The sequence below is a fragment of the Octodon degus genome, unplaced genomic scaffold (assembly GCF_000260255.1).
Source record: "Octodon degus isolate 3935 unplaced genomic scaffold, OctDeg1.0 scaffold00237, whole genome shotgun sequence".
In the NCBI taxonomy this organism is placed as follows: domain Eukaryota; kingdom Metazoa; phylum Chordata; class Mammalia; order Rodentia; family Octodontidae; genus Octodon; species Octodon degus.
Genome location: NW_004524813.1, coordinates 1,623,621 through 1,646,437, shown reverse-complemented (window position 1 = coordinate 1,646,437; position 22,817 = coordinate 1,623,621). Strand labels below are relative to the sequence as shown.

At 39.1% G+C, this 22,817-nt stretch overlaps 1 protein-coding gene across 1 annotated transcript in view; it reads left to right on the top strand.

Annotated features, from left to right (window-relative positions):
• The window catches only part of LOC101565073 (ephrin type-A receptor 6), a 1,186,195-nt gene that overhangs the window by 64,882 nt on the left and 1,098,496 nt on the right, over positions 1-22,817 (top strand). Inside the window, 1 exon segment of the mRNA XM_012512596.2 lies at positions 12,561-12,625. Within this exon segment, the coding sequence (XP_012368050.1) occupies positions 12,561-12,625 (65 nt within the window).

Sequence of the window (22,817 nt, the reverse complement as noted above, 5' to 3'; positions counted from 1 at the left end):
AAATAAATAAATAAATAAATAAATATATTGGAGACCAGGCCTCATTGAATTTCTCTGTTGGGTCTTAGATTTGAGATATTCCTGCTTCTACATCCCAAACTTCTAGGATAACAGCCATATGCCACCAGACTGGGCCGTATGCAAACTTTTGATTATTAGTCTTTTATACATAGTTATTTTAACCAAGTAAGGAGGCTAACAAGATTATAACCTGGTGCTAGCGAGGGGAGGGCAGACGCTCAAACTCAAGTTGTTCATTTTAGACTACAGTGACTCAGGTGTTGGCATAAGAATTATGTCTGACCAAGGTTATACAGAAAAGATTGTTGGAATCAAATCCAGAACCCCAGGTGGAGGTGGAGGACGTAATCTGAACACTGAATAACTTCTTGAGGCCTGATACAAGTTGCAGCTTTAGGAATTACCATCCAGCGTATTTCTATGAAACGATACTTAAGTATTTTAGTTTTAGGGACAGCATGAAATAGTCCCAAGTTGCTGTTATCCAAAAGATACCATTAGCAATTTACATTTAATTTGATTGAATAAGTGCATGAATAAATAAAGTAGAGGAAATATGGAGGAGTAATCAAAAGCATATCAATGTACTATTTCAGTTATTTTCCTTATGTAGTAGATGTTTCAGGGCGTGGGACAATAAGAGAGGGACTGGTTAGATGCACGGTACTTGGACTGAGAAGGAGCAGCTTGGGCACCATTGCACTCCGTGGAGCAGAGAAAATGTGTGACCCTTTACAGGCCTTTCTGTACACAAAAGCAAATCTTTGTGTTGACTTTATTTTAGTTGGGGACTACTTTGTCAATTACAACTCCAAGAGAGGGTATTCAGGGTCTCACTACTAGATGGGACGCATAGCGATCCGTCTGTTTACAGCCTCCCAAGAGCTGGGATTACAGGTGCGCACCACCACGCCCAGTCTCAGTTGCAGTCTCAGTGTGCCCCAGGGGCAGGGCCAGCATGGCAGGCTCAGGGACCGAGCCCTCAGCCCCTGCGCCTGCTTGCAGGTGCTTCAATCTGCTGAGCTATTTGGCCAGTCCTCATTATCTTACTTTATAGCCACAGAAATAACCGAATACCTTGGTAGAAAGTCATGGCTTCTAGGTAGCTTGATAAACACACTGAGAAGTAGCCGCAGGAACACACCCAGGTGTGAACAAGGAGCTGAGTCGGCCTGGGCAGAGCACATCCACACCTGCTTCTCCTGCGGCCTCTGTGCTTGGTGCTGGTGATGACAAGTTACGGGAAGGACTAGAAAGGGGGCCAGCTAAAAGTGTCACGCAACAAAACGACACGGAGGTGCTTGGATAGAAATGCGAAGGCGTAGTGAGGGTGAAGGTCGCCAGGTGCGTGCGTAGAACATGACTCCCTGATCCTCGCTGGGACGGGCGTCGTGGCCGTTGCCGCCGTCGAGCAGGCACGTCTTCGGCGTGCTGGCAGTGTTCTCACTGAGTTAGTCCCAAATGTAAGTTCAAGTACGGCATTCTGTAGTTTGCTTGTTCGGCTATTTTTTTAAGGTAGTATCAAAACCCTCTGATCTTTTTTGTTTATTTTTCCACCAGAACTAAAATGAGATGGTTTATTTTGCTGAGAGGACAGAAACATGCCCTACAAAAGCGGTATTATTTTCTAGGAAGTGGACAGCTGATGGTATGGGATCCACACTGCAGGACTTGATGTTTTTCTGTCTTATTGGAGAAAGTTTTTTATCCTTACTGTGTCCTCAGTAACTTATCTTCTAAAACAATGTTTTCAAATTCTCAGAATTTAAGTTAGTTACCCTTCTTTATCATTCATATAACATATATTTAAAAAAAGGAACCTAAAGAACTAAGAAAACAGGAATAGCTACAACAAAATAAAATGCTATCAGTACAGCCAGTGAACAAATTTTGATTTTATGTTATAGACAAATCTGCTTTCATTAGTTTTAAGAGGGGAGTGATCCTTTTTGGAAGATATTATTGTAAAAATAATATCAATACACATAGACACTTCCTAGGGTTAAATAGTATATGTTGCATTTGCATGCAACTAAATAATAATTCTAAATGTGAAGATAGATACTTGTACAGAATACAATGACCTGAAAGTAATCTTATGTTTTTGCCAATCAAACATGTGAAAGTTTGTCACAGTGAATTAGTGAATTTGACACCCTAAAAGTTTAAAGCATATAAACAACAAAAACTCAGACTATTTACAATTCAATGTACAAAGAACATTTGTTGATATCTCAATAATTACAGGTTTTCTTTGATTTTATCTGTTCTTGATACCTAAATGTGTTTCCTTTGTCCAGCTCTGATAAATGGTAGGGTGTATTATGGTCACTTGACTGAGAGTCTAGGAGAAGCCTCTAGAACTGAATTGTTACCCAGCTTACTGGTTGTGAAATGTTTGTTGTTACCCAATGGAGTATAAACTCTGCTGGGTTTTAGAAGCTCTTATCTGAATTACTTTACAAAAAATTTATGTTAAGGAAAATTTCCTGAACATGTGTTTATGATTTTCGAACTGTTAAAAATATGGCAGAATTTTAGGAATCCATTCACATGCCACTAATTTGAATTTTAAAACAAAATTAATCTTAAGTAATACTGTCTTGGGTTAATTTATTACCTCACTTCATTTTCCAAAATAGCATATAAGTAAAGTATCACCTACTTTTGTTCCATTTCAATAAGGATGAGCTGTTATATGCCATAAAAGGACACATTATCCTAAAACTAACATCCCTTAAGTTTATTAAGAGGATGACCATTTAATCAATTATTCAAAGACAAGAATGTGCACCTCATTGATAACAGGTACACGTTGTTTCATATATAAACAATGTTATCAAGGATTTCTACTTAAAAGAAATAATATTTAGTTGTTGGCTTTTAGGACACAATGATGTTATCTGATTACTGCTAAAAGAATGCTTAAAGAAAACAATGAATTGAAAGATATTTTCAAAAAGAAATATGTTGGCAATTTTTTCTAGAAGGTAGTAGGAAAATTGTATGCAGTTTCCAAGCATTGTGTCCATGATGTAGCCTATTACGTAAAGTATGTACTGTCACATTTTTATTTTGATACAATCAACTTTTTATTTTGCTTAATTCTCATATTTATTGTATGCAGAAGTAGTTATATTTTCAGCTATGTTTTTAAAAAATAATGTTAGGGTTACTATTTAAAATGTTGCTATTAAATTTAAGATGAAAAGGCACTGAGTTTTTCACTGAAGCTAAAGTCAGTGACATCTGCATCTGGGCGTGCAGGGATTGTGCGTCTGGCGGGGCCTGGGCGACTTCTGTTTCAGACCAGCAGGAGGAGCCCTCACCCTGCTGGCTTCTACATAATTAGTGCGTCTGGCAGACTTGACTTTGTGGGGGTTTCATACACGCCACAGAAGGAAAATTAAAAGACATCACAGGTAGTGGTAATCAAAAATCTCAAAATAGTTTTATTTTAATATCAAAGTACTTGTCTGAAATGCAAATTTGAAATTTTATGTTTAGGAATTTTTAAAAGTTAATAGTATTTAAGAAAATAAATCAATCAGATTGTTTCTTAATTGTTTTTGGAGATACTTAGAAATCAAAAGAATAATTCTTCGTAAGCATCTGCGTTGTTGTAAGTACATACACATTTTCTTATTTTTTAAAGTGAATACTCATTTTATAGCTGAATACTAGAGAATGGTATTATATAATCAATTAAGTAGTTAACATTAATTTCTATGTACAACTGATGAAAAGGAAATTGATAAATACAAATTCATAGCCAATAATTGGAATACTTGTTTTTTGGATCGGGGAAGGGTCTACAGGGTGTTCAGGGTCTCACTACTAGATTGGACTCTTAGTGATCCCTCTGTTTAAGAACTGGGATTACAGTGGCACGCCACCACGCCCAGTCTCAATTCTTGTCTCAGGATGCCCGGGGGTAGGGCCGGCATGGCTGGAATACTTTTTCTAGTAAGCTCCTTTTTTTTTTTTTTTGTGGCCAGCTCAGCCCACCTTGGGGGCGGGGCTGAAGTGGCATGTGGTGCCTGGGATCGAACCACAGTCCCTGTGCACTTGCCTAAGAAAGTGGCTTACACAACTGAGCTATCCCCATGGCTCAAGCTCCTTATTTAAATATCATTTGTAGGTAATATCTTTGCATAGTCTATATGAGACATTGATGAGAAATTTAGATTCAGACTTCTGAAGACTTAAAATCTTAAAAAGCAATGGTCATGCTTCTCTTCATCTGTAGAAGTAAAAAGAAGAGACAGTAAAAAAGGTTTTGTATTGGTCTTAAAATGATAGGAAAAACAACAGACACTTTTTCAAAGTTTCCAAACATGGTAACTAAGCTCAGTCTCCTTTGTTGAAATCCAAATATATTACTTTGTGGTCTCAAGGACAATTATGTGACCTCTTTCAGCCTGCGTTCTGCCATCTGCAGTATGGGAGGGTGACACTCAAAGATGGAAACGTACAACCTGACTAAGTAGTGGGTGCAGTTCTTCGGTGAACATTTTGTGAAGAGTATATGCAGTTGACCAGCGTGGCGATGCAAAGGCCCTCAGCACTGCCAAGCCCCAGATTGACGCACTGCAGAGGCACTGCAGCGCCGGATCACCCCTGCTAGGACAGCTGCAGGCAAAACTTCGGAGTTACCAAGTGGTGGGAGCAATAGGAAGGAGAAGGACAAGCCCTCTTCAGGGCTTGGTGGGGTGTTAATCGGTGCAGCTATCATGGAAGACAGTACTGAGTGGCTCCGAAAAATATAGACCCACCATGTGATCTAGCTATTCCGTTTCAGGATGTGTATTCAAGAGAATTTAAATCAGGATCTTAAATAGATATCTGCACTTCGTGTTCTGTGCCACATTATTCACAATAAAGAAGATGAGAAAACAAATTAAATGTCATCAACAGACAAATGAATACATGAGTGTTGGCAGGCGAACAAGGAGAAGAGTTTCTGATCAGTGAAACCAAGTCTCAATTATGCACAGTAAATAAATTCTGGAAATCTGTTGTACATCTTGTAAAGCCTAAGTTAGCAACGCAGTATATGTACTTTAAAATTTTGCTGTGGCTATCACTAATGTCAAGTGTCTTTCTAAAGCACAAAAAGCACCTGAAAACAGAAAACAAACATAAGCTCTACAAATGAGAAAACATTTGGAGTAGGTAAATACGTTTATGATTTCAACTGTGGTGATGGCTGAATGGATGTACATGAGTGTACAAACACCAAATTGTGTACATTATGCAGTCTCTTTTATATCATTTATACCTTAGATGTTTTTTAAAGAACAAGGTTTATTAATGATTATAAATATGGAGTGCAGTGTGTATAGACAATAAAGGAAATTTAGATTCTTACCAAAATAAAGAAAAATCATTTTTTTGTAAAGGGTAAGATGATAAAATACAAATATGTTTTTCAACTTTTATAAATATTTATTTTAAGTGTATTTTAATTTATACAGAAAAACACATATGTATCAAGCTTCTCACTTGTAATATATATACATATACATATACATATGCATATATATATTAATCTTACATATAGTAATTTGGTACAGGGTCTAACTATGCAGCTTGGACTCGTAGTGACCCTCCTGTCTCCGCTTCCACAGTGCTGGAATTACAGGCGTGTGCCATCATGTCCAGTTTTGGTGGCCAGCTCAGTGCAGGGCGGCCACAGCATATGGTACCAGGTATCAAACCTGGGTCTTTGCTCTTGCCAGGCATTCGCTTAGACTGCTGAGCTCTCTCCCCAACCCCTAGCATGTAATATGTGAGTATATCATTTAATCTTTAAATCAGATTCAACAAATTGATGCCATTAAAATTGTCATTTAGAGCAAAATTATTGAAAACCCCTTTTTCAGCCTTTTCAAATGTATAAGGTGCTGTTGGCCTCTGTGGTCACCGTACTATGCAGTGACACATCACGAGTCCTTTCTGGTGTCTAACTGTATTGTGGTGCCTATTTATAATCACCCTTTCCACATTCCTCCTCTCGCATACTGCTATGGCCTCTGGTAACCCCTGTTTTATTCTCAACTTGAATGAGATTGGTGTTTGTGATTCCAGAGATGAGTAAGTCCATGCAGTACCTGTCTTTCTATACCTGGCTTGTTTCATTCTACCTGTGTTGCCAGATGACACTGCATCATTTCTTACAGCCGAGGAGTATTTGTATATGTGTACAACATCTTATTAATAAACCTTGTTCTTTAAAAAATTTTATCTGACCCAGTTCATCGTGCTTTATTGCTTGGCTATTGGGACTAGTACTGAAGTGAACACAGCGGAGCTTTGTTTCTTGAACATACTGACTTCATAATGATTTGTTTAAAATGGAAACAATGATAGAGTATTTTGGTGAAGAAAAAGCGTATAGATACTCCTGGGGACAGTGTTTGAGAATTAATGTTGTCATTTTCACCTCTGACTAGGCTATTAACGAAGTATTTCAAAAGTAAAAATTCACTCCTAGTTAACATCTAGTTTTTGAGTAACCGAGGTACATACTGATCGTAAGGACTTCGGAATTCTCTGGAATGCTTTACCACACAACTACAAATGAACTTCTATTCAATAGCAAAAGAAAATTTGACTTTTCATAGTTCTTACAATAATGCACTCAGGCTTTCCTCTAATGTGCACAATTATTTGTTTCACTGAAGGAGCCCAGATATCCGTGTGTGTGTGTGTGTGTGTGTGTGTGTGTGTGTGTGTACATATATTTACTGTATTTTACTCTTCATGTACTCTATCCATTAGTACAGTTACTAGGCTTTTTAATTGTATGTTACTATGAAGTAAATTAAACTATAAAGAAAGCCTTTGAAAAGCTGTGGCCCTTTATTTCTCCTTTTATTTCTTTTTCTGATGTTAGCAGCCATGAAAAATGGTTAGCAAAATGCATTAATTCATTAGGAGGAGCAGATGGCGACCTTCATTTGCTTATTCTTCATTGATTAGCTAGAACACTTCAATAAAAGATACGTCCTTCATGAGCTAGTTTTAAGCAGAAGTAGTTTAAGCAGACATAGTTTATATAGAAAAAGCAAATTAGATGTTTTATTTTTTCCACTTTCTTTACCAAGTTTTATTTATTTATGTATTTACTATGGATTTAGGCCATGGTCTACAGGGCATACAGAGTGTACAGGGTCTCACTACCTAGTTCGCACTCGTAGTGATTCTCCTATTTTCAGACCCCCAAGAGCTGGGATTACAGCGTGTGTGCCACCACACTCAGCCTCAATCGCAGTCTCAGCTTGCCCAGGGGGTTGGGCTGGCACGGCAGGCTGGGGATCGAACTGGCAGCTGTCCTCTGCCGAAGCAGGAGCTTTAGTCTGCTGAGCCCTCCGGACGGCCCTCCTTACCAGTTTCAAAAGTAATGTTTTCCTAACATGCTGTAGAAGCTACCACAAGGTGTTTAGTAACATTTGGAATGTGTGAATTGGAGCGTATTTTGAGTGTGTCAGTCTTTTAATCACTACCCTCATGTATGTTCCACTTATTTTTTCCCAGTGCAGGCCTTAAAAATTTCTTTGCAGCTGCTTGAGTTTTGTCCCTGTGGACACTGATATCTAATTTTTAGATATTAAGATATAAAAATCTCCAACAGAACAAAAAACAAAACAAAAAAAAAACCCTATAAACTCGGAAAAAATTATAGCCCACTGTCCTCGAACCAAGGCCTTCTATCTAGAACATAGACAGAATTTTAGAAAATCAGTTCCCCCAGATTCAAACGCCCAAAAATGGGCATTTGAAATGAATATACATTTCTCAGAGGAAGAAACATAAATGGCAAGTAAATATGTGAAAAGATGTTCAACATCACTGGTCATTCGAGAAGTGCAAGTTAAAACACCACTGAGAATCCATCCCACCCCAGGAAGAATGGCTGACATCAAGAAGTCAGCCAGTAACAAATGCTGGAGGGGCTGTGAAAGAGAAGGAACCCTCCTGCATGTTGGTGGAAGTGCAGACTGGGACAGCCACTGTGGATATCAGTGTGGAGAGTCCTTCAAAAGCTGGGATTGGAGGCCCCATTCGAGCCAGATATTCCCCTCCTGGGCATTTTTCCAGAAGAACTGAAAATATCATATTACATTGACATGTGTGCACCCATGATTAACGCATACCACATGATATACGTGCACCCATGATGACAGCAGCATGATTTGTCACAGCTGCATCCTGGAAATGACCCAGATGCCCATCAACTGAAGAATGGATAAAGAAGTGGTATTTTTATACAATGGAGTATCATTCAGCTATAAAACATGATAAATTTTGAGTCTTTTTGTCAATAAATGGATACAACTAGAGAACATACTCTTAAGTGAAATAAATCAGACTTTCATGTGCAAACATCGTATTGTCTCCTTAAGTGTGAGAACCTCAAAAAGAAAAATAGAATCTGAAGGGTACAATAGTTACTGGGAACATGGAATGAGCTTATTCAAAAGGAAAGGGTTACTGAGTTGAGGAGAAGGACAGGAGAGGGAGTGGGGGAAAGAGGTAGATCTATGTATGTAAGCAGGATGGTTTGGACAACTGTACTGTGTATTTCTGCTGGTCCATGGAATTAGAAATTAATGCTTTAATTTGTTTGGTTTCAGGTTTTCAACTGTTTGTACTTTTTCTGTTTTATACATTTGTATTTTTTCCTCTAATTTTACATGCAGGTATCTGGTAATATGAATAACTGGTTGGAAGAAAAACCCATGTATAATTACAAGTACTGTGAGATTCATATTACTTTGTTAAGTGAAATTGTGTGTCACTTGTTTTTTTAGTTTAATTCTAATTTGTACTCTCTTTAAAAATTAGAAAAGAAGACCACCAGTGAAAAAATATAAAATATAAAATATTAAAATATAAAATGACTGGCAAAAATATAAAAATTAAAATAGATCAAACTTGAATCTGGGGCCAGAGAGATAGCTAGGCAGTCTAAGGGCCTGCCTGGCAAGAGAAAGGACACAGATTTGATCCCTCGTACTGTATTCCAAGCTGGCCCTGCACTGGGCTGGTCGCTGAAACTGGCTGTGGTGGCTCATGCCTGCAATACCAACCCTGAGGAGGCTGAGACAGGAGGATCACTGGGAGTCTGACTGCATAGCAGGACCCTGTACCAAATAATTAATTAATTTTTAAAATCCTGAATCTGATCAGCACACCTACTGATTTAAAGAAAATACAATAAATGGTGAAGCTGTTTGGTGGTGCCTCATATAGTACACTATGGTTATTTTGTTTTCCTAGGAAATTGTAAATATTGAAAATGATTTATTTTTCATTATGGAAAACACATATTAAAATATTGAGATTCTGTGTGACACACCCTGTTCTGAAGAGTTTAAAATACAAGACAGTAGTCAGGCCTGATATGTGGAGAAGCTACCAATTATTGGGAACATAACATTCCATAACCTTTTAGGAATCCATTTTGACATATAGTTTTAAAAATTAAGCGTTTTTTTCATACATTACTTGTATCACAATCCTAATTACTTCCCCTGGAATAACAAAACCATTAAGTTCATATAAAACCCATGAAACGAAAGTTTACGATAGCTTTATGTACAAGGAATGATTGAAAAACATAGTGTGAATATTTAAAGAAATTATAGTAAAAGACACATTGCCATTAATGTCCCTTAAAATATCCTCTCCCCCACTTTGAGCACACTGATCCCATCCTGTCTGCCATTTTCTGAAACAGTTCTGCAAGTCCTCCTTCGTGAGTGTCTCTGCAAGAGTAAGAGGAGGTAGGCAAGGGCTGCTGCCCAGCGCCGCGCCCTGGCAAGTCAGGCTCATGAGGACGTTGCCGTGTGCTCGAACCGCTTCGCCATCAGATCGGGCCAGCGGGCAGGTCGGGGTCTCCCCGATGTCACGATGGCTGTGCAGGCGCACATTTTGCAGTGTTTTGGGAGATCTAGGTAGTCGTGACAGCGCAAGCACACTGCTCACACGAGGGGACTTCTGATAGTGATTCCGAAAGTGCTAAGAGTGATGGGATGAGTGTGCCCAGCAGGGAAGAAAGTGCTTTTGAGGGAGAGTGAAGGCATTCGTCATGTACTGTAAAGTGAGTTTTATTTGCATACACGTTAGGTGGTCCATATGTTCATCAGCTAACTTATTCCATAAAGTGAAATAATTTTCAGCAGTATAATGTGATTGCTGGTACTTGAAAGGCAGTAAAGGTGGACCTCAGATGCATTGTGCTAAAATCTGCGGTGCTAAGCTCAAGGGACTACGTGGCAGATGGTATCTTCATTTGATATTTTGGCAACATCATAGCTATCGGGGAGGAAATTAATTAGTACTTGCCTGATGAAGGGAAGGAAAAATGGGGCCTACTGAGGATTTTTTTTTATTTATTTTTTTGGTACCAGAGATGGAACCAAGAACCTTGTGCTTTCTATGCAGGAGCTTATGCTGCTGAGCTGTCTCCCCAGCAGTCACTGGTGAGGTTAACAGGAAATATTTAGGGGCTATTAAAAATATTTTATATCTTGATTGTAGCCAGGGCTTACAAGGATGTGGGGTTTCGTCACAAGTCATAAAAATACACCTTTAAAATGTTGAACTCATTTTAGTCTAGCTGAAAAACACAATGGAAAAATTAAAAAGTAAGCCCACTGTAATGTAGAGCAGCATTTCACTTTTAATTTCTGTGAGAATGTTAACAAAATATTAAAAATATTTGATAAGTAATTTCTGTCTATGTTAATGTACTAAGATGTAGTTCTAAAAAAATTTATTTATTTATTTATTTATTTATTTATTCATTTATTGTCTTTTTGAGAAAGGCTCTCACTATGCAGTGCAGGCGTTGAGCTCATTTTGAATCCCAGGCTGGTCTTGAACTCACAAAGGTCCTTGTGCCTCCGCCTCCCACGTGTGGGGATTCCAGGCATACGCCACCACTCCTGGCTGGAAGGCTTTATTTTGACACAAATGCTGACAGTTTTACAGATTGAACAATTTGACTACTGGAATTTGCTTCAAAAAGAATGTCTTGCACTGTGAGAACAGATGCAGATGAAATCAATTGAACACAAGTTATTATTTAATAAAACTTGCTGATGAGTATATGAGGGTTTTAGAAATGTTTTCTCTCAAAATGTGTTTGAGAATTTTCTACCTGGAATTTACTTTAGAAAGTATAGATGAGATTTCCGCAGTTGAATATTCAACAGTGTGTCTACAAAGTTCACCCCAGAAATGTGACACTGGGTGCATCTCTTACACCATGTCAGTGAAGCATGCTGTAGTGGTTCAGCTAAGGAGAACCACAAAATTCTTTTGGAGTAGACACAGGAGCAGACAGCAGAGGTAGAGCTAGCAAAGCCCGACTTCAGGAGCCCTCCCGTAGGCCAGGCGGCCGGCGCTGTCCCGGGCGCCCGCCTTCCCCGCCTGCCTGCCTGCCTGCCTGCCGCAGAGCGCAGCGCCGCTGGATCCCGGCCCCGCCTGTGTCTCCCGGAGACAGCACAGATGCCTAGTTTCTCTCTGTCTTTCCAGGTTTGTTTCCATCTTCCCGCTTTTGCAAAGTAAACCTTGCTCCTATTTCACGCTCCAGAGACTGAGAATTTATTTACAGTGTGCTTATTTTTTAGAGGGAACTCTTTTAAAATTGTTTGTCCACCCATCTCTATCGGTTTGTCAGTAACCTCATCAGATGGGAGACCGTCTTGGCCGGGCTTAGCTCGGATGTCGTTCTTCGTGGTTTCTGATCTGCCCTTCAACCTTAGCCTGGCTTAACGGCAAGTGTATTTTACAGTTGTCTGTTTCAGCATTTAATAGTGTGTTTTTGTTGTTTGTGTAGCTGACTTTTTGACCAGGTGGTGGTCGCTCTAGGTTGGTGAAAGAACGTGGCGTCGCTTCTGTTTCCCGTCTTTGAGCGAGTGCCTGCTGGCTATTCCGTGCGTAGTGCCGTCTGTCCCTGAGCACAGCATTTTGTTCACAAAAGGCGTCTTTCATCCTTCGCTGTCTGTCCACTTATATGCACTTAATTACAAACCTTTTAAATGTGGCTTGTTAATGGGGCATAAAAAGGCTATACATTAAAATAGGAAAATAAGCAAAGTTGTATATTTCCTCATTTAAAAATAAACCTTACTTAAAAAATTCAGCTAATAGAAATTACTGCTTAAATTCTATTATTTAGTCATTTAGTTTACTTAGCTTTGTTCATCCTGTATGTGAATCGGGGAGGGAGCTCAGTAGGATTGGCGCCTGCCTGGCAAGCGTGGTGTCCGGAATCGATCTCTAGCACCAAAAATAAAAAACAAATAAACACTAAATGCATCTAAAATGAACTCATCACCAGGCATTTCGTCGTGACTTAATATTGTCATTCTGCACTTACATTTCATATATATGAAAATTTTTGAAGGCTACAACCTTTGTTTATTGTGATAAACAATAGTAAGCACAGTTGATATTAATGATTTAAATAACTTGAATATATTTAAGTTGAGAAATTCATGCCAGCTTTATCTGTTTACTTCCAGTTGTGCTGCTTGATACGACTGCTGTGCTGGGGGAGCTTGGCTGGAAGACCTACCCGTTCAATGGGGTAAGCTGAGAAGCGCTCAGCGTCTCACCCTTGCTCGCTCACTGGGGCGTGAGCTAAGTGCGGAGTGCACATTTGCTTCTCCTTCATAGCAGCGGTGCTGTGAACTTTAAGTCTCATCAGAAAGATGAACCTGTAATTAAATGATGAGCTGAAGGGAATTATATGTAAATACCCTGCTTGCTTCTCTGTTATAGTAATTGTTGTGTTATTGTGTGTTATACTTAGTAACGTTATAATTCTACCCATGCACATTTTTATTTTTTTTTTTTTTTTTGGTGGTACCAGAGATCAAACTCAGGACATTGCACTTCGCCAGGCAGATGCTTATTCTGCTGAGCTATCTCCCAGCCCCAGAAATAAATTTCTATGTGTAATATCAAGATACTCTTCTGTATAAATGTTATATATGGTAATCCTATGTGAATTAGCAGAAATAAAATAGTTTTATCAGTACATTGTACAAATACTAACCGTTTGGTTTTTAATAAAATATGACTCTAATTAACCAGTATTTTAACTTGGCGCAAAGATTCTTTGTGTTTGTGTTTAGGTTGATGGCTGCTTTGGAAGATGTACAGCAGTGTGTAATTTGCAGAGTACAGTTTGCCAGTGACTTTGCACCTGTGCTTGTTGCACTTGGATTTTTAGGTTTTATCTTTTCTGAATTTTTTTTTTACATTCTACTTCTTATATCAAGTTAAAAAGAAAGGAATATTTTTGATGAGTTTTACTTAGTGGATTTTTTTTCTATTTAAACAGAATAGTTAGGGAGTCAGATGTTTGCTGCCCTGCCTACTTTCCCTTTTTTCTTGGGAATTGCATTTTCTTATATTCTGTGTTGATATTATCTACATTTCTTCTTCTATTACATCTTGAAATTGAAATTTGGAAATTAGACTCAAGATATAATTTTATTTTTTTAGAATCTTCTGATATTATTGTTTGATTTTAATATTTTACATAAAAATTGTTTGATAAATGGATATTTTTAACTGCAACTCCTGTGAGGAATTGATTCCTGCTCTTGTCAACACTTTATTTGCTTTAGATTTATTTTACATTTTGTGATTTTTATTATTAATTTTCTTTGTCTCAAATAGATTTCTCATTAAACTGTCTCTGAAAAACCACCTTTTAAAGTAAGATTGTGATTTTATCTTCATCCTCTTTTTCTATGAAAATTAATAAACACCAATATTGTGTGTATTAAGGCATAGTTATCCTTGAGAAATGAGTGAACCTCTTACGTAGTACACTCTTTCAAGTTCTATATGCCCTGAGAATATATATATATATATATTTCAGTAAGTACTTTATAATTGGATAGTTTGGAACTTTTGTTTTTCATTTACTGAAAAAAGGACAAAAATGGTCGCTGCTGGCTTCATGTCTCATAGCCAAGAATCATCTGTGGAAAAAATGTTACGCCCTCTTCTCCTCATCGTAGTCAGCTTTATCAGGCTTCATTTCAGAGAAAACTGGTCGCCAGGGAAGGCAGAATGACCAGCACGGATGAAATTGCAGCCATCAGCCTTGTTTTGATTTCTGCCTAAATGTTCCATTACTTTTAGGATGTTATGGGCAGAGGGCAGAAGTGTTGGAGCAAGCGGCCCTTACTCCCCAAGATTCTGTGTGACAGGCTCTTGGCCCAAGTGTCTCACATTCTATTTCTGCAATGGCCCTCTGAGGGATGTCCTACCTCCGTTTCCTAGAAGGAGAATCACAGTTATAAAAGGAAAAATAACATAAAATACCAACAGATACGTGGTGTTTTATCGTGCCGATAGCCGAGTGGTGAGGGGTGGATCCCATGGTGAGATGACTGGTGCCTCGGGGAGCACTTTTCAGTTTTGTGTTATATTTGACTGCTTCAGTTCTTCTCCCCTTGATAAACATAATGGTAGCATAAACTACACAGTTTGGATACTGCATATTAAGATTATGATTGTGAAAAAGAGAAAAAAAGAGGTACAGAGAAGATTATATTAGAATATAAAAGAAAGAATAAAGTAAAAACATGATTAAAAACTTAGTGAATATTTATCATGTATTGGACATGGCTTCAAATATCTTACTAACAGGAGACTTATATATCAAATAAAGCATCCTAATTTCTAGATATAAAAACTGAAACTCAGAGATGTGAAATAATGTCCACTAGGTCGCTAGGAAGTAGCACAATACATGTCCTTGGCTCAACATGCCCTCCTCTAGAATACTTATGGATGGTGACTTCATAGCAAGTTGCTTTTTAACTTTTCTAAGATTCTACTGTGTAAGAATAAAGCCTGATGACCCAGGAAATGAGATTATGGAAACTAACACATGGATTCAGGCAGTGAAAAGCAGATTAAATACATACTTAGATTAAAACATTACTAGCATGAGCTACATTATTTTAGATTTTCTCCAAGTAACATATATGAAAATTATTAACAGAAATAATATTTTAAAATTGGAATACATAGACCATTGTTAGAATACAGTTGGATGATCTATATAACCTGATTCTTGTTTTTATTTCTTATTCATTTTAATGAGAAAAAAAATGGCAATGAAACAGCTTCAAAACAGGTGAGTAGAACAGTTACAGTAACTGAAACACTGTCTTCGCAGTAGTTATTCAGAGGACAGGATGCAGACACCCTAATTCTAATGCTAAGAAAAAGACAACTGAAAAAAAAGTATTTATATTTTCCTTGTAATGAAGAGGATTAACTATTTGTAAAAATGGAGTTTTGCTTAATGCTATTTATAGGCTAAGACAAGGTACTAGTCACTAAAAGACAAGGTACTAGTCACTAAAAGACAAGGTACTAGTCACTAAAAGGCAAGGTACTAGTCACTAAGAGGCACTGGTCACTAAAAGACAAGGCAAGATACTAGTCACTAAAAGGCACTGACTATGTGTCTGAAGCTTACGGTTGAAGCTTGTAGTTGCATATATGGTTGAAGATTAGTTTTAGAAGTACATACATCAGAAATATATCAGTGATAGGAAGTTTATCTGATGTTTCTGTCAAAAATGAGTCTCGTAGGAATAAATTTGAGTTGAAAATATCATCTTGATGTAAAGACTAGAGCTATGAAGTGCTACGTAAAGTGTAAGAAATGTAATGTGTATTGCCCTAGGTCGGTCTGTGTCCCTCTCTCCCCTGGCTCCCTCCTTCCCACATTAAGAGCCACTTGGCAGTAGCGTCTCACTGTTGGGGCTACGGGAGTAGGAATTCACAGTGTGCCTGGGAGCGAAGTCATCCCTGGCCTCTTAACTAAGAGTTGTGCATCTCTTCTTAGTAAACCTGGAAAGATGGGTGAATAATCCTGAACCAATAACATAATTTCAGTCTTCCAAAGGTGAAAATAGAATCTATTAACTTTCTGAAATATTTTTCTTGTATCAGAATTTAAGGAATAATTTATTTTAAAAACAATGTACAGAATTTCATTTAACAATATTATATTTTATATTTCTCTGTGCCATGTGCCCTGTTAGTAGGCTTATCGTAGATATTCTAGCCTGAAGAATTGGTTTGTGGCATCCTTACTACACAAACATGTAGTTTTGTGAAAGAATATTAAAAGAAAGGATTAATTCTGTGATAGAAAATGGGAAGTGAGAAGGAAAATATCACCTCCTGTTCTATAAACTGTGACACATATCATCTGAACAAGTCAGCTTCTGGGCAAAAGGCGAGGCCGGCACAAAGGCGCGAAGGTGTGAAGGTGCACGGGTGTGCTGCAGCTCCTGCACAGCAGGGCTCTGTAATGCTGAATGAATAGAGGCAGTTCTGGTAATGCTGAGAAGCACGCCTGAGGCTGGAAGGGAGGACCGTAGAAGACAAGGCTGTGGTCAGGGCTGAATTATAGAGTGCAGAGCAGAATTTCGGGGTGTTACTTGATCTAAATACTGCACGTCTCAGATCCGAGTAAAAGTAAAAACTAAAAACTCGTTGACCTCACTTGAACAATTAATGGCGTGCTGGATCCTTTCATTTAACATAGTAATTTAAACTCATAGGAATGAACGGCTCTCTTGAAAACTGGAAGGATGCTCAAAATATAGGTAACATGACACTGCTGACATATTGGAAATAAAGTAAAATTGACTATATGTCTGAAGCTTAACGGTTGAAGCTTGTAGTTGCATACATGGTTGAAGATTAGTTTTAGAAGTAAATACATCAGAAAATTTGGGAATCGGCGTTCATTAAGTTTTCACACTGTGTTCTTGCTGTGTAAAGTTAAGAATTCTGTGTCGCATAATTCAAACATAGTTAAAAACCTTGGGACTCTTGTTTTTATCTGTCAGTGTAATTCACTAAGTTAATATGTGATCTAGCAAAGTTACCATAAAAATCAGTGGAAGAATGTGCATAAATGAGACATTTTTCTGTAGCACAGAAAGCGTTCCAAGTTAATAAGGAAGAAGCGTTTTCACTTCCATTAAGTATAGGCCTACGCTTTGTCTTTTCTGTGGCTCCGAATAATTAACTGCTGGGTAAGCCTGAATCTTACTCTGAAAAAGCTGAAGGGTTAGTTTCACTTTTGTAAGACTCCCAGAAATGAGACGGTGATTTTAATGATAATTAAAACAAGCCAACACACAGAGGGAATATATGTAGTAGTATTTTACAGAAATAAATTGGAGAATGCATATCCAAAATTATTCTTATATTCTGAAAAAATATGTAAAACTATATAGATGTTTTTGAAACGTTAACTTCTTGTGTCTGTTTCGTGCTTTTTTTATATTTTACTTACTTGATTTAATTTTAACCATTGTAGAGCGTTATAAATGAAAGGATAACATAAAGTAGGAGTAATAAGACCTTTAGTTAAATATGATATTCAAAATTCTAATAGCCATTACAGATTGTGCCTGTTTATGTCACCCAGCAGTGAACACACCACATAAGAGTATATGACTTAATGTTAACTTCGCTGTTAGGGAGCAAATGCACTGAACCAGAAAATAACAGGCTTTTGAGTACAGAAAGGAATTTCATAATTAAAACCCTATTTTCTTTTCTTTGAACTTCAGTAATTATGTTTGATAACTTCTCAAAATTTAATAGCTGTGTGGTTTTTTCAAGGTTTTGATACCATAATTAAAAAGATAAGCAGCTCTTTTAATTGCCACATATTGGTTAATAAAGGTAATTATACTTGAATAAACCTGATTATTACTATATCATTTCATAATAATTTTGTTACACTATTTTAGACCTAAAATTACATATAATAAATACTGTGCTTCTTGTTGACAACTTGATTTGAGCACCCCATCAATTTGTCAGAAATAGTAATGTCATCTTTTACTTTGATGTGTAATAAGATTTCAGTGAGAAATTTTTTTTATCTAAGCTGCTTTTCATGTTTGATTACCAAGAAGATTTAAAAGTTTGTCTTCAATGTATTCATGGTAAAGCATACCTTCTTTTACATTATTGTACTGAACTCATATATGAATCTCACAGTATTGGAAGTTAGATTTAATGACTTAGTCAACAGAACACAGATGAAATGCATGCAATTTATCATAAATTCAGGAGAACATGCAGCATCATGCCAGCCAGTGGTGATGGACCTAGCGCCGCAGCCAGCTGTCCGCTAGCGCTCCGGGCTTTGTAAGACCCAGCACCGTGATGCAGACGGCTCCGCGCTCTGCCGCCGGCCTGCTCTTGGGACCCGCCTGCACCAGCCTCTCCATATGTCGATGGGTGAGCACAGTGGAACGAGTCCTAGAGGACCAATCCGCTGAATATCTTCTGAGCAGAAGCCCAGAGTCTCTCTGAAATGAAAAGTTTACAATTTTGCCCCTTTAGCAGATACTAGTTGTTCTTGTGATATGTCTTGAAGGCATAGTTCTTCTTGTCCAGGTTCAGAGTACGTGGTTTTGTACAAGTATGCATCTGTTCAACAAGCCTGCCTCCTTTGGCCTCAGCTTGCATACGCTTCTTCTCTGGCCGAGATGTGAGCTATTCAAATTTTTCTGCTCTGTTTTTCTGCTCCTGTTGTTCACTGTACATCGAACGAAAAGAAACTAGTAGCTTGAACGTTCAGCTGCATGGAAACTTCCCCCACCAGATCTATTAGTTTACCACCCTTAAACACAGCCTCCCTCAGGCTCTAGCCAGGCACAGAATGTAGATAAATTCTTTGTCAGACTGTAACTTGCTTGGTCTCCGTGTCCCCACAGAGTCTGCGCTCCTGTCTAAAATCTTAAGGGCAGCCTTTACTGTCTGCATCCCCTTAGCATTCCAGTCTGCTGAATCAGTGGGAATAGCTCATCAGGGTCTGCTCACAGCATGGAGCGCTTCCGGGGCTGCTCCCTCCAAACCACTCCAAGCGTTTCCTGCAAACCAGCCATAAGACTGGGAGCCACTTTGTCAGGTACAATCATACCAGTGGCCCAAATCTCTGCTAGCAATTTTCTGTATTGTTCCTATTAATTTCTTGTTGTAGAGACACAATATCCAACATGCACAAATTAAAGGAAAGGTTTAATTTGTGCCAGTTTGAGTCCATAGTCAGGCGGCCCTGCACGGCAGAGGAAAAATAGCTCATGCCATGACAGCCAGAAAAAGATGTATCAAAAAGGAGAGTAGTGGAAGAGACCAAGTGAGGCTGCACCCCTAGTGACCCACCTCAGCCAACAGGTTTCACGTCCCAAGTCAAGGGTAGCTGTAGATTCATCAGCAATTAATCCACTGAGGAGTGTGGCATGTCCACGTTCCAGTCGCCTCCCCAAAGCCCCACCTATGAGCATATGAAGTGTTGGAGGGACAACCCGATATTCACCGTAACAGTCGGGTGTGATCACAATGACCCCACTGTCTGGGGGAATCTTCTGTATGTGTCATTTCTCCCCATACTAGGACACAATTCTCAGCATCCACAACTTTAAGGAGGGAAATTTTATTTATATTCATAGTTTAAAAAATATTAGTTCATAATCAACCAGCTCTAAGGCAGAAACATCGTGCCTGAGGGGTGTGGAAGAGCAAAGCCGCGCTCTTCTGGCAAGCAGTAAGCGGAACACAAGGGAACGGCGGCATCAGGAGGGATTTGCTCTCCCAAGGCCTGCCCCAACCCCAGCCGCCCAGCTCCTGTCCCTCCTCCACCTCCAGCAGCACATCCGACTATGGATGTCGGTGGGTAGTGCACACGTGAGTGCCTCTATCCCATGACAGATCCTCTCTCCAAGTGTCACTTCATTCGGTCTGATTGACAGTTAAGCTTTGCTGTCACTAAATCCACATAATACAATAGTTGCTGAATTTGAATTTTGCTCTAGAAATGAGCCTGGAAGCCAGTTTACCAACATTAAAATGTTCACCAAAAGCAATTCTCTAGTAAAGAAAAGAAACATAATTCTTGCATTTAGGTTTTTCCATTTGTTTTCTGTCTTACGAAAAATTAAAAGAACCACACACAAGTGAATGTCCCCTGCCATGGGACAGCGAAGCCTAGTGGAAGGTGGCCAGATGAAGTCCCGAGGTGTGGACTGACGCACTGCGAAGCTTGCCTCTTGGGACCATTCCTTTCTGGCGCTTGCCCCCATAGCAGTGCTGGTCAGTCGAGGGTGGCTCATGACTGCCAGGGGACCTTCTGTGGCACCACAGGCAATGAGAAAAGGGGACACAGTGACGTGGAATATGAGGCATCCTGTACCTCCAAGGGGTGTCATCCAAGGTAGCCTCTTTCTGTGCCTTTTGATGCTTTCTATAGCTTTAGGTTTCTGAACTGTATCACTTTCCTTCTCTCTGAAGAATTCCTTTCACCATTTCATGAGGGTGGATTTAAGTAACAAATTTCCTCAGCTTTCATTTGTGGAACTATTTTCTTCAACGTTAATTTTTAGTGTTACAAAGTTTTCAGTGTTGGGTTTTCCTTTTCACATTTTACTTTTCCTCTCTCAAGATTTTATATATTTCATTCTACACTACTCTCATTTTCCTGTTTTCTGAACAGTTGAATATATTTGTATCATTTCCCCCATAAATTAAGCGTTTTGTGTTTCTGGGTTTTATTCCATAAATTCTCATTTTTTTTTTATATTCTGTAATTTGAATACAATGCAATAGGTGTAGGGTTTTTCTGACATTTATCCTGCACTTTCTTAATTTCCTTATAATTATTGCTTTTTTGTCATACAAACTTTATACAGCTTTTTTTTTTTTTTACCATGAACCTTTTTGAGTGTGACCGTCTTCTAGTCTTATTTTCTTCCCTTTTTAGTTTTGAAAGTTTGAAATTAACACAACACAAAGCCCGGAGAGACTCTTCCGTAGCTGTGTCTACCTTCCTCATGCGCTCATCAGATCCATTGTTTTCCATTTTAGCATTTTTTTAATTCTCAAGGTGTCCTTTGATTCTTAGAATTTTCTTTTCTGTTTATATTATTCAGATGTTTTGACACACGTCCTACTTTCAAAATAAATCTCATAGCATATTATTCAGTTTTTTAAAAATTATGTTCAAATTATTCTAGCATTATTACTATCACTGACTTTGCTTTTAATGTTTGTTTGGTCTTTTCAAGCTTTTTTTTTTTGGCATTTAATATGCCTGACAAAGTGGTTGAAAATTAGACAGATGTACTGAGTATGAGGAAGTTTAGTGAACGGCTTTCAGTAATTAGTGATTCAGCGTCGGGAGGGGAGTGCTCTGGTGCGTGTCCTAGGCCTCCGCTTCTGCTGACCCTGTCCCCAGGCTTTCCTGCGCCTCTGGGTGTCCTCGCCTGCCCCTGCGAGGCGGGACAGGGTGCTGCAGGCAGCGGGGCCTTGCCACTTACTCCCCTCAGTCTGTTGGGCCCTACTGACAGCCAACGGTTGGGCTCTGGTAGAACGCTTATCCCCTGAGACCAGGTAGGACGAACAGAAGGCTGTGGTGTATTGCAGAGTGTTTCTTTTCCTCCTCTTTCACAAGTACAGCTTTTCTTTGACATTTATTGTGAGGACCTGGTAGAGCTCTCAGAAGCAGAATGCAGGCAAGCGAGCAGCCCCCAGCACCGTATCGCCTGGACGTATCCGCTGCGTTGGAGCGTTCGGACTGAGTCACCAGGAAAGTGCACTTACAGCTTAACTTCCCATCCTGGCACGGATTCCGCCAGTAACTGTTATTGGTGTGTTCCAGCCCTAAGCTGTCATTCTTGGCATTTGTCTATGTTTCTCAAACTTTAAGAATGGTGGATATTCTGGTTCTTTGGTGGTTATTCTTTTTAGACCTCGCTGGTCTAAAAAGAGCTGTTGATTTCTCTAGTTCATTCACATTTTCATTTTGTGGGGAGGAAAACGAATTCTACGATCCTCACATACTAACTGGACCAAAAATTACATTTTCAACAATCACACACATTATGTAATTTGCTACATTTGCCTAAGCAAAATTATGCTTTTACTTTTCTCTAACCTTCTGCTCTCTTATAATGAACTGTCAGAAGTTCTTTATACTTTTCTCATTATTTGTTTTATTTTTTTTTTGTGGTTAGTACAGAGTCTGCAGGGTCTCACTGAAGAGATCCAACTAGTACTGATCCTCCTAATTTTAGGTGCTGGGATTACAGGCCTGTGCCACCGGCCAGTCTCAGGCACTGTCTCAGCGTGACCCCAGGGTGGGGCCGGCACGGTACACCAGGGATCCAACCCTGGTCCCTGTGTCTGCCTAAGCAGGCACTTTAATCCACTAAGCTGTCTGGCCGGACCCACTCATTGTTTGTATGGTCATCTTTATTTTCAAGTCTATTCAATCTAAAATATTAAGACTTTATAGCTCTCTATGCCTGAGATTGTCATTACATATTACAAAATACATACATGTGATAAGGATAATTAGCGATTTCCTGTGATGTGCGGTCCACGTAAACAGCTGTGTAATGTGACCGTTGCAGCTCTGTGCTATGGCTGAAGGAAGCTGCACCCGAGCAGGTGTCAGAACCTGCCCAAGCTCGTGCTGATATTAGCAAGGAAGGGGTTTGCAAATTGAAATCATATCAGAGGGCCGGAGAGATAGCTCAGTGGACTAAGTGCCTGCTGAGGCAAGCACATGGACCAGGGTTGGGTCCTGGGTACCACAAGCTGCACTGGCCCTGCCCTCACCCTTGGGCATGCTGAACCAGAGCCAGAGTCTGGGCGTGGGGCCCAGGCCTGTGATCCCAGCACTGGGGAGGCTGAAACAGGAGGACCGCTGA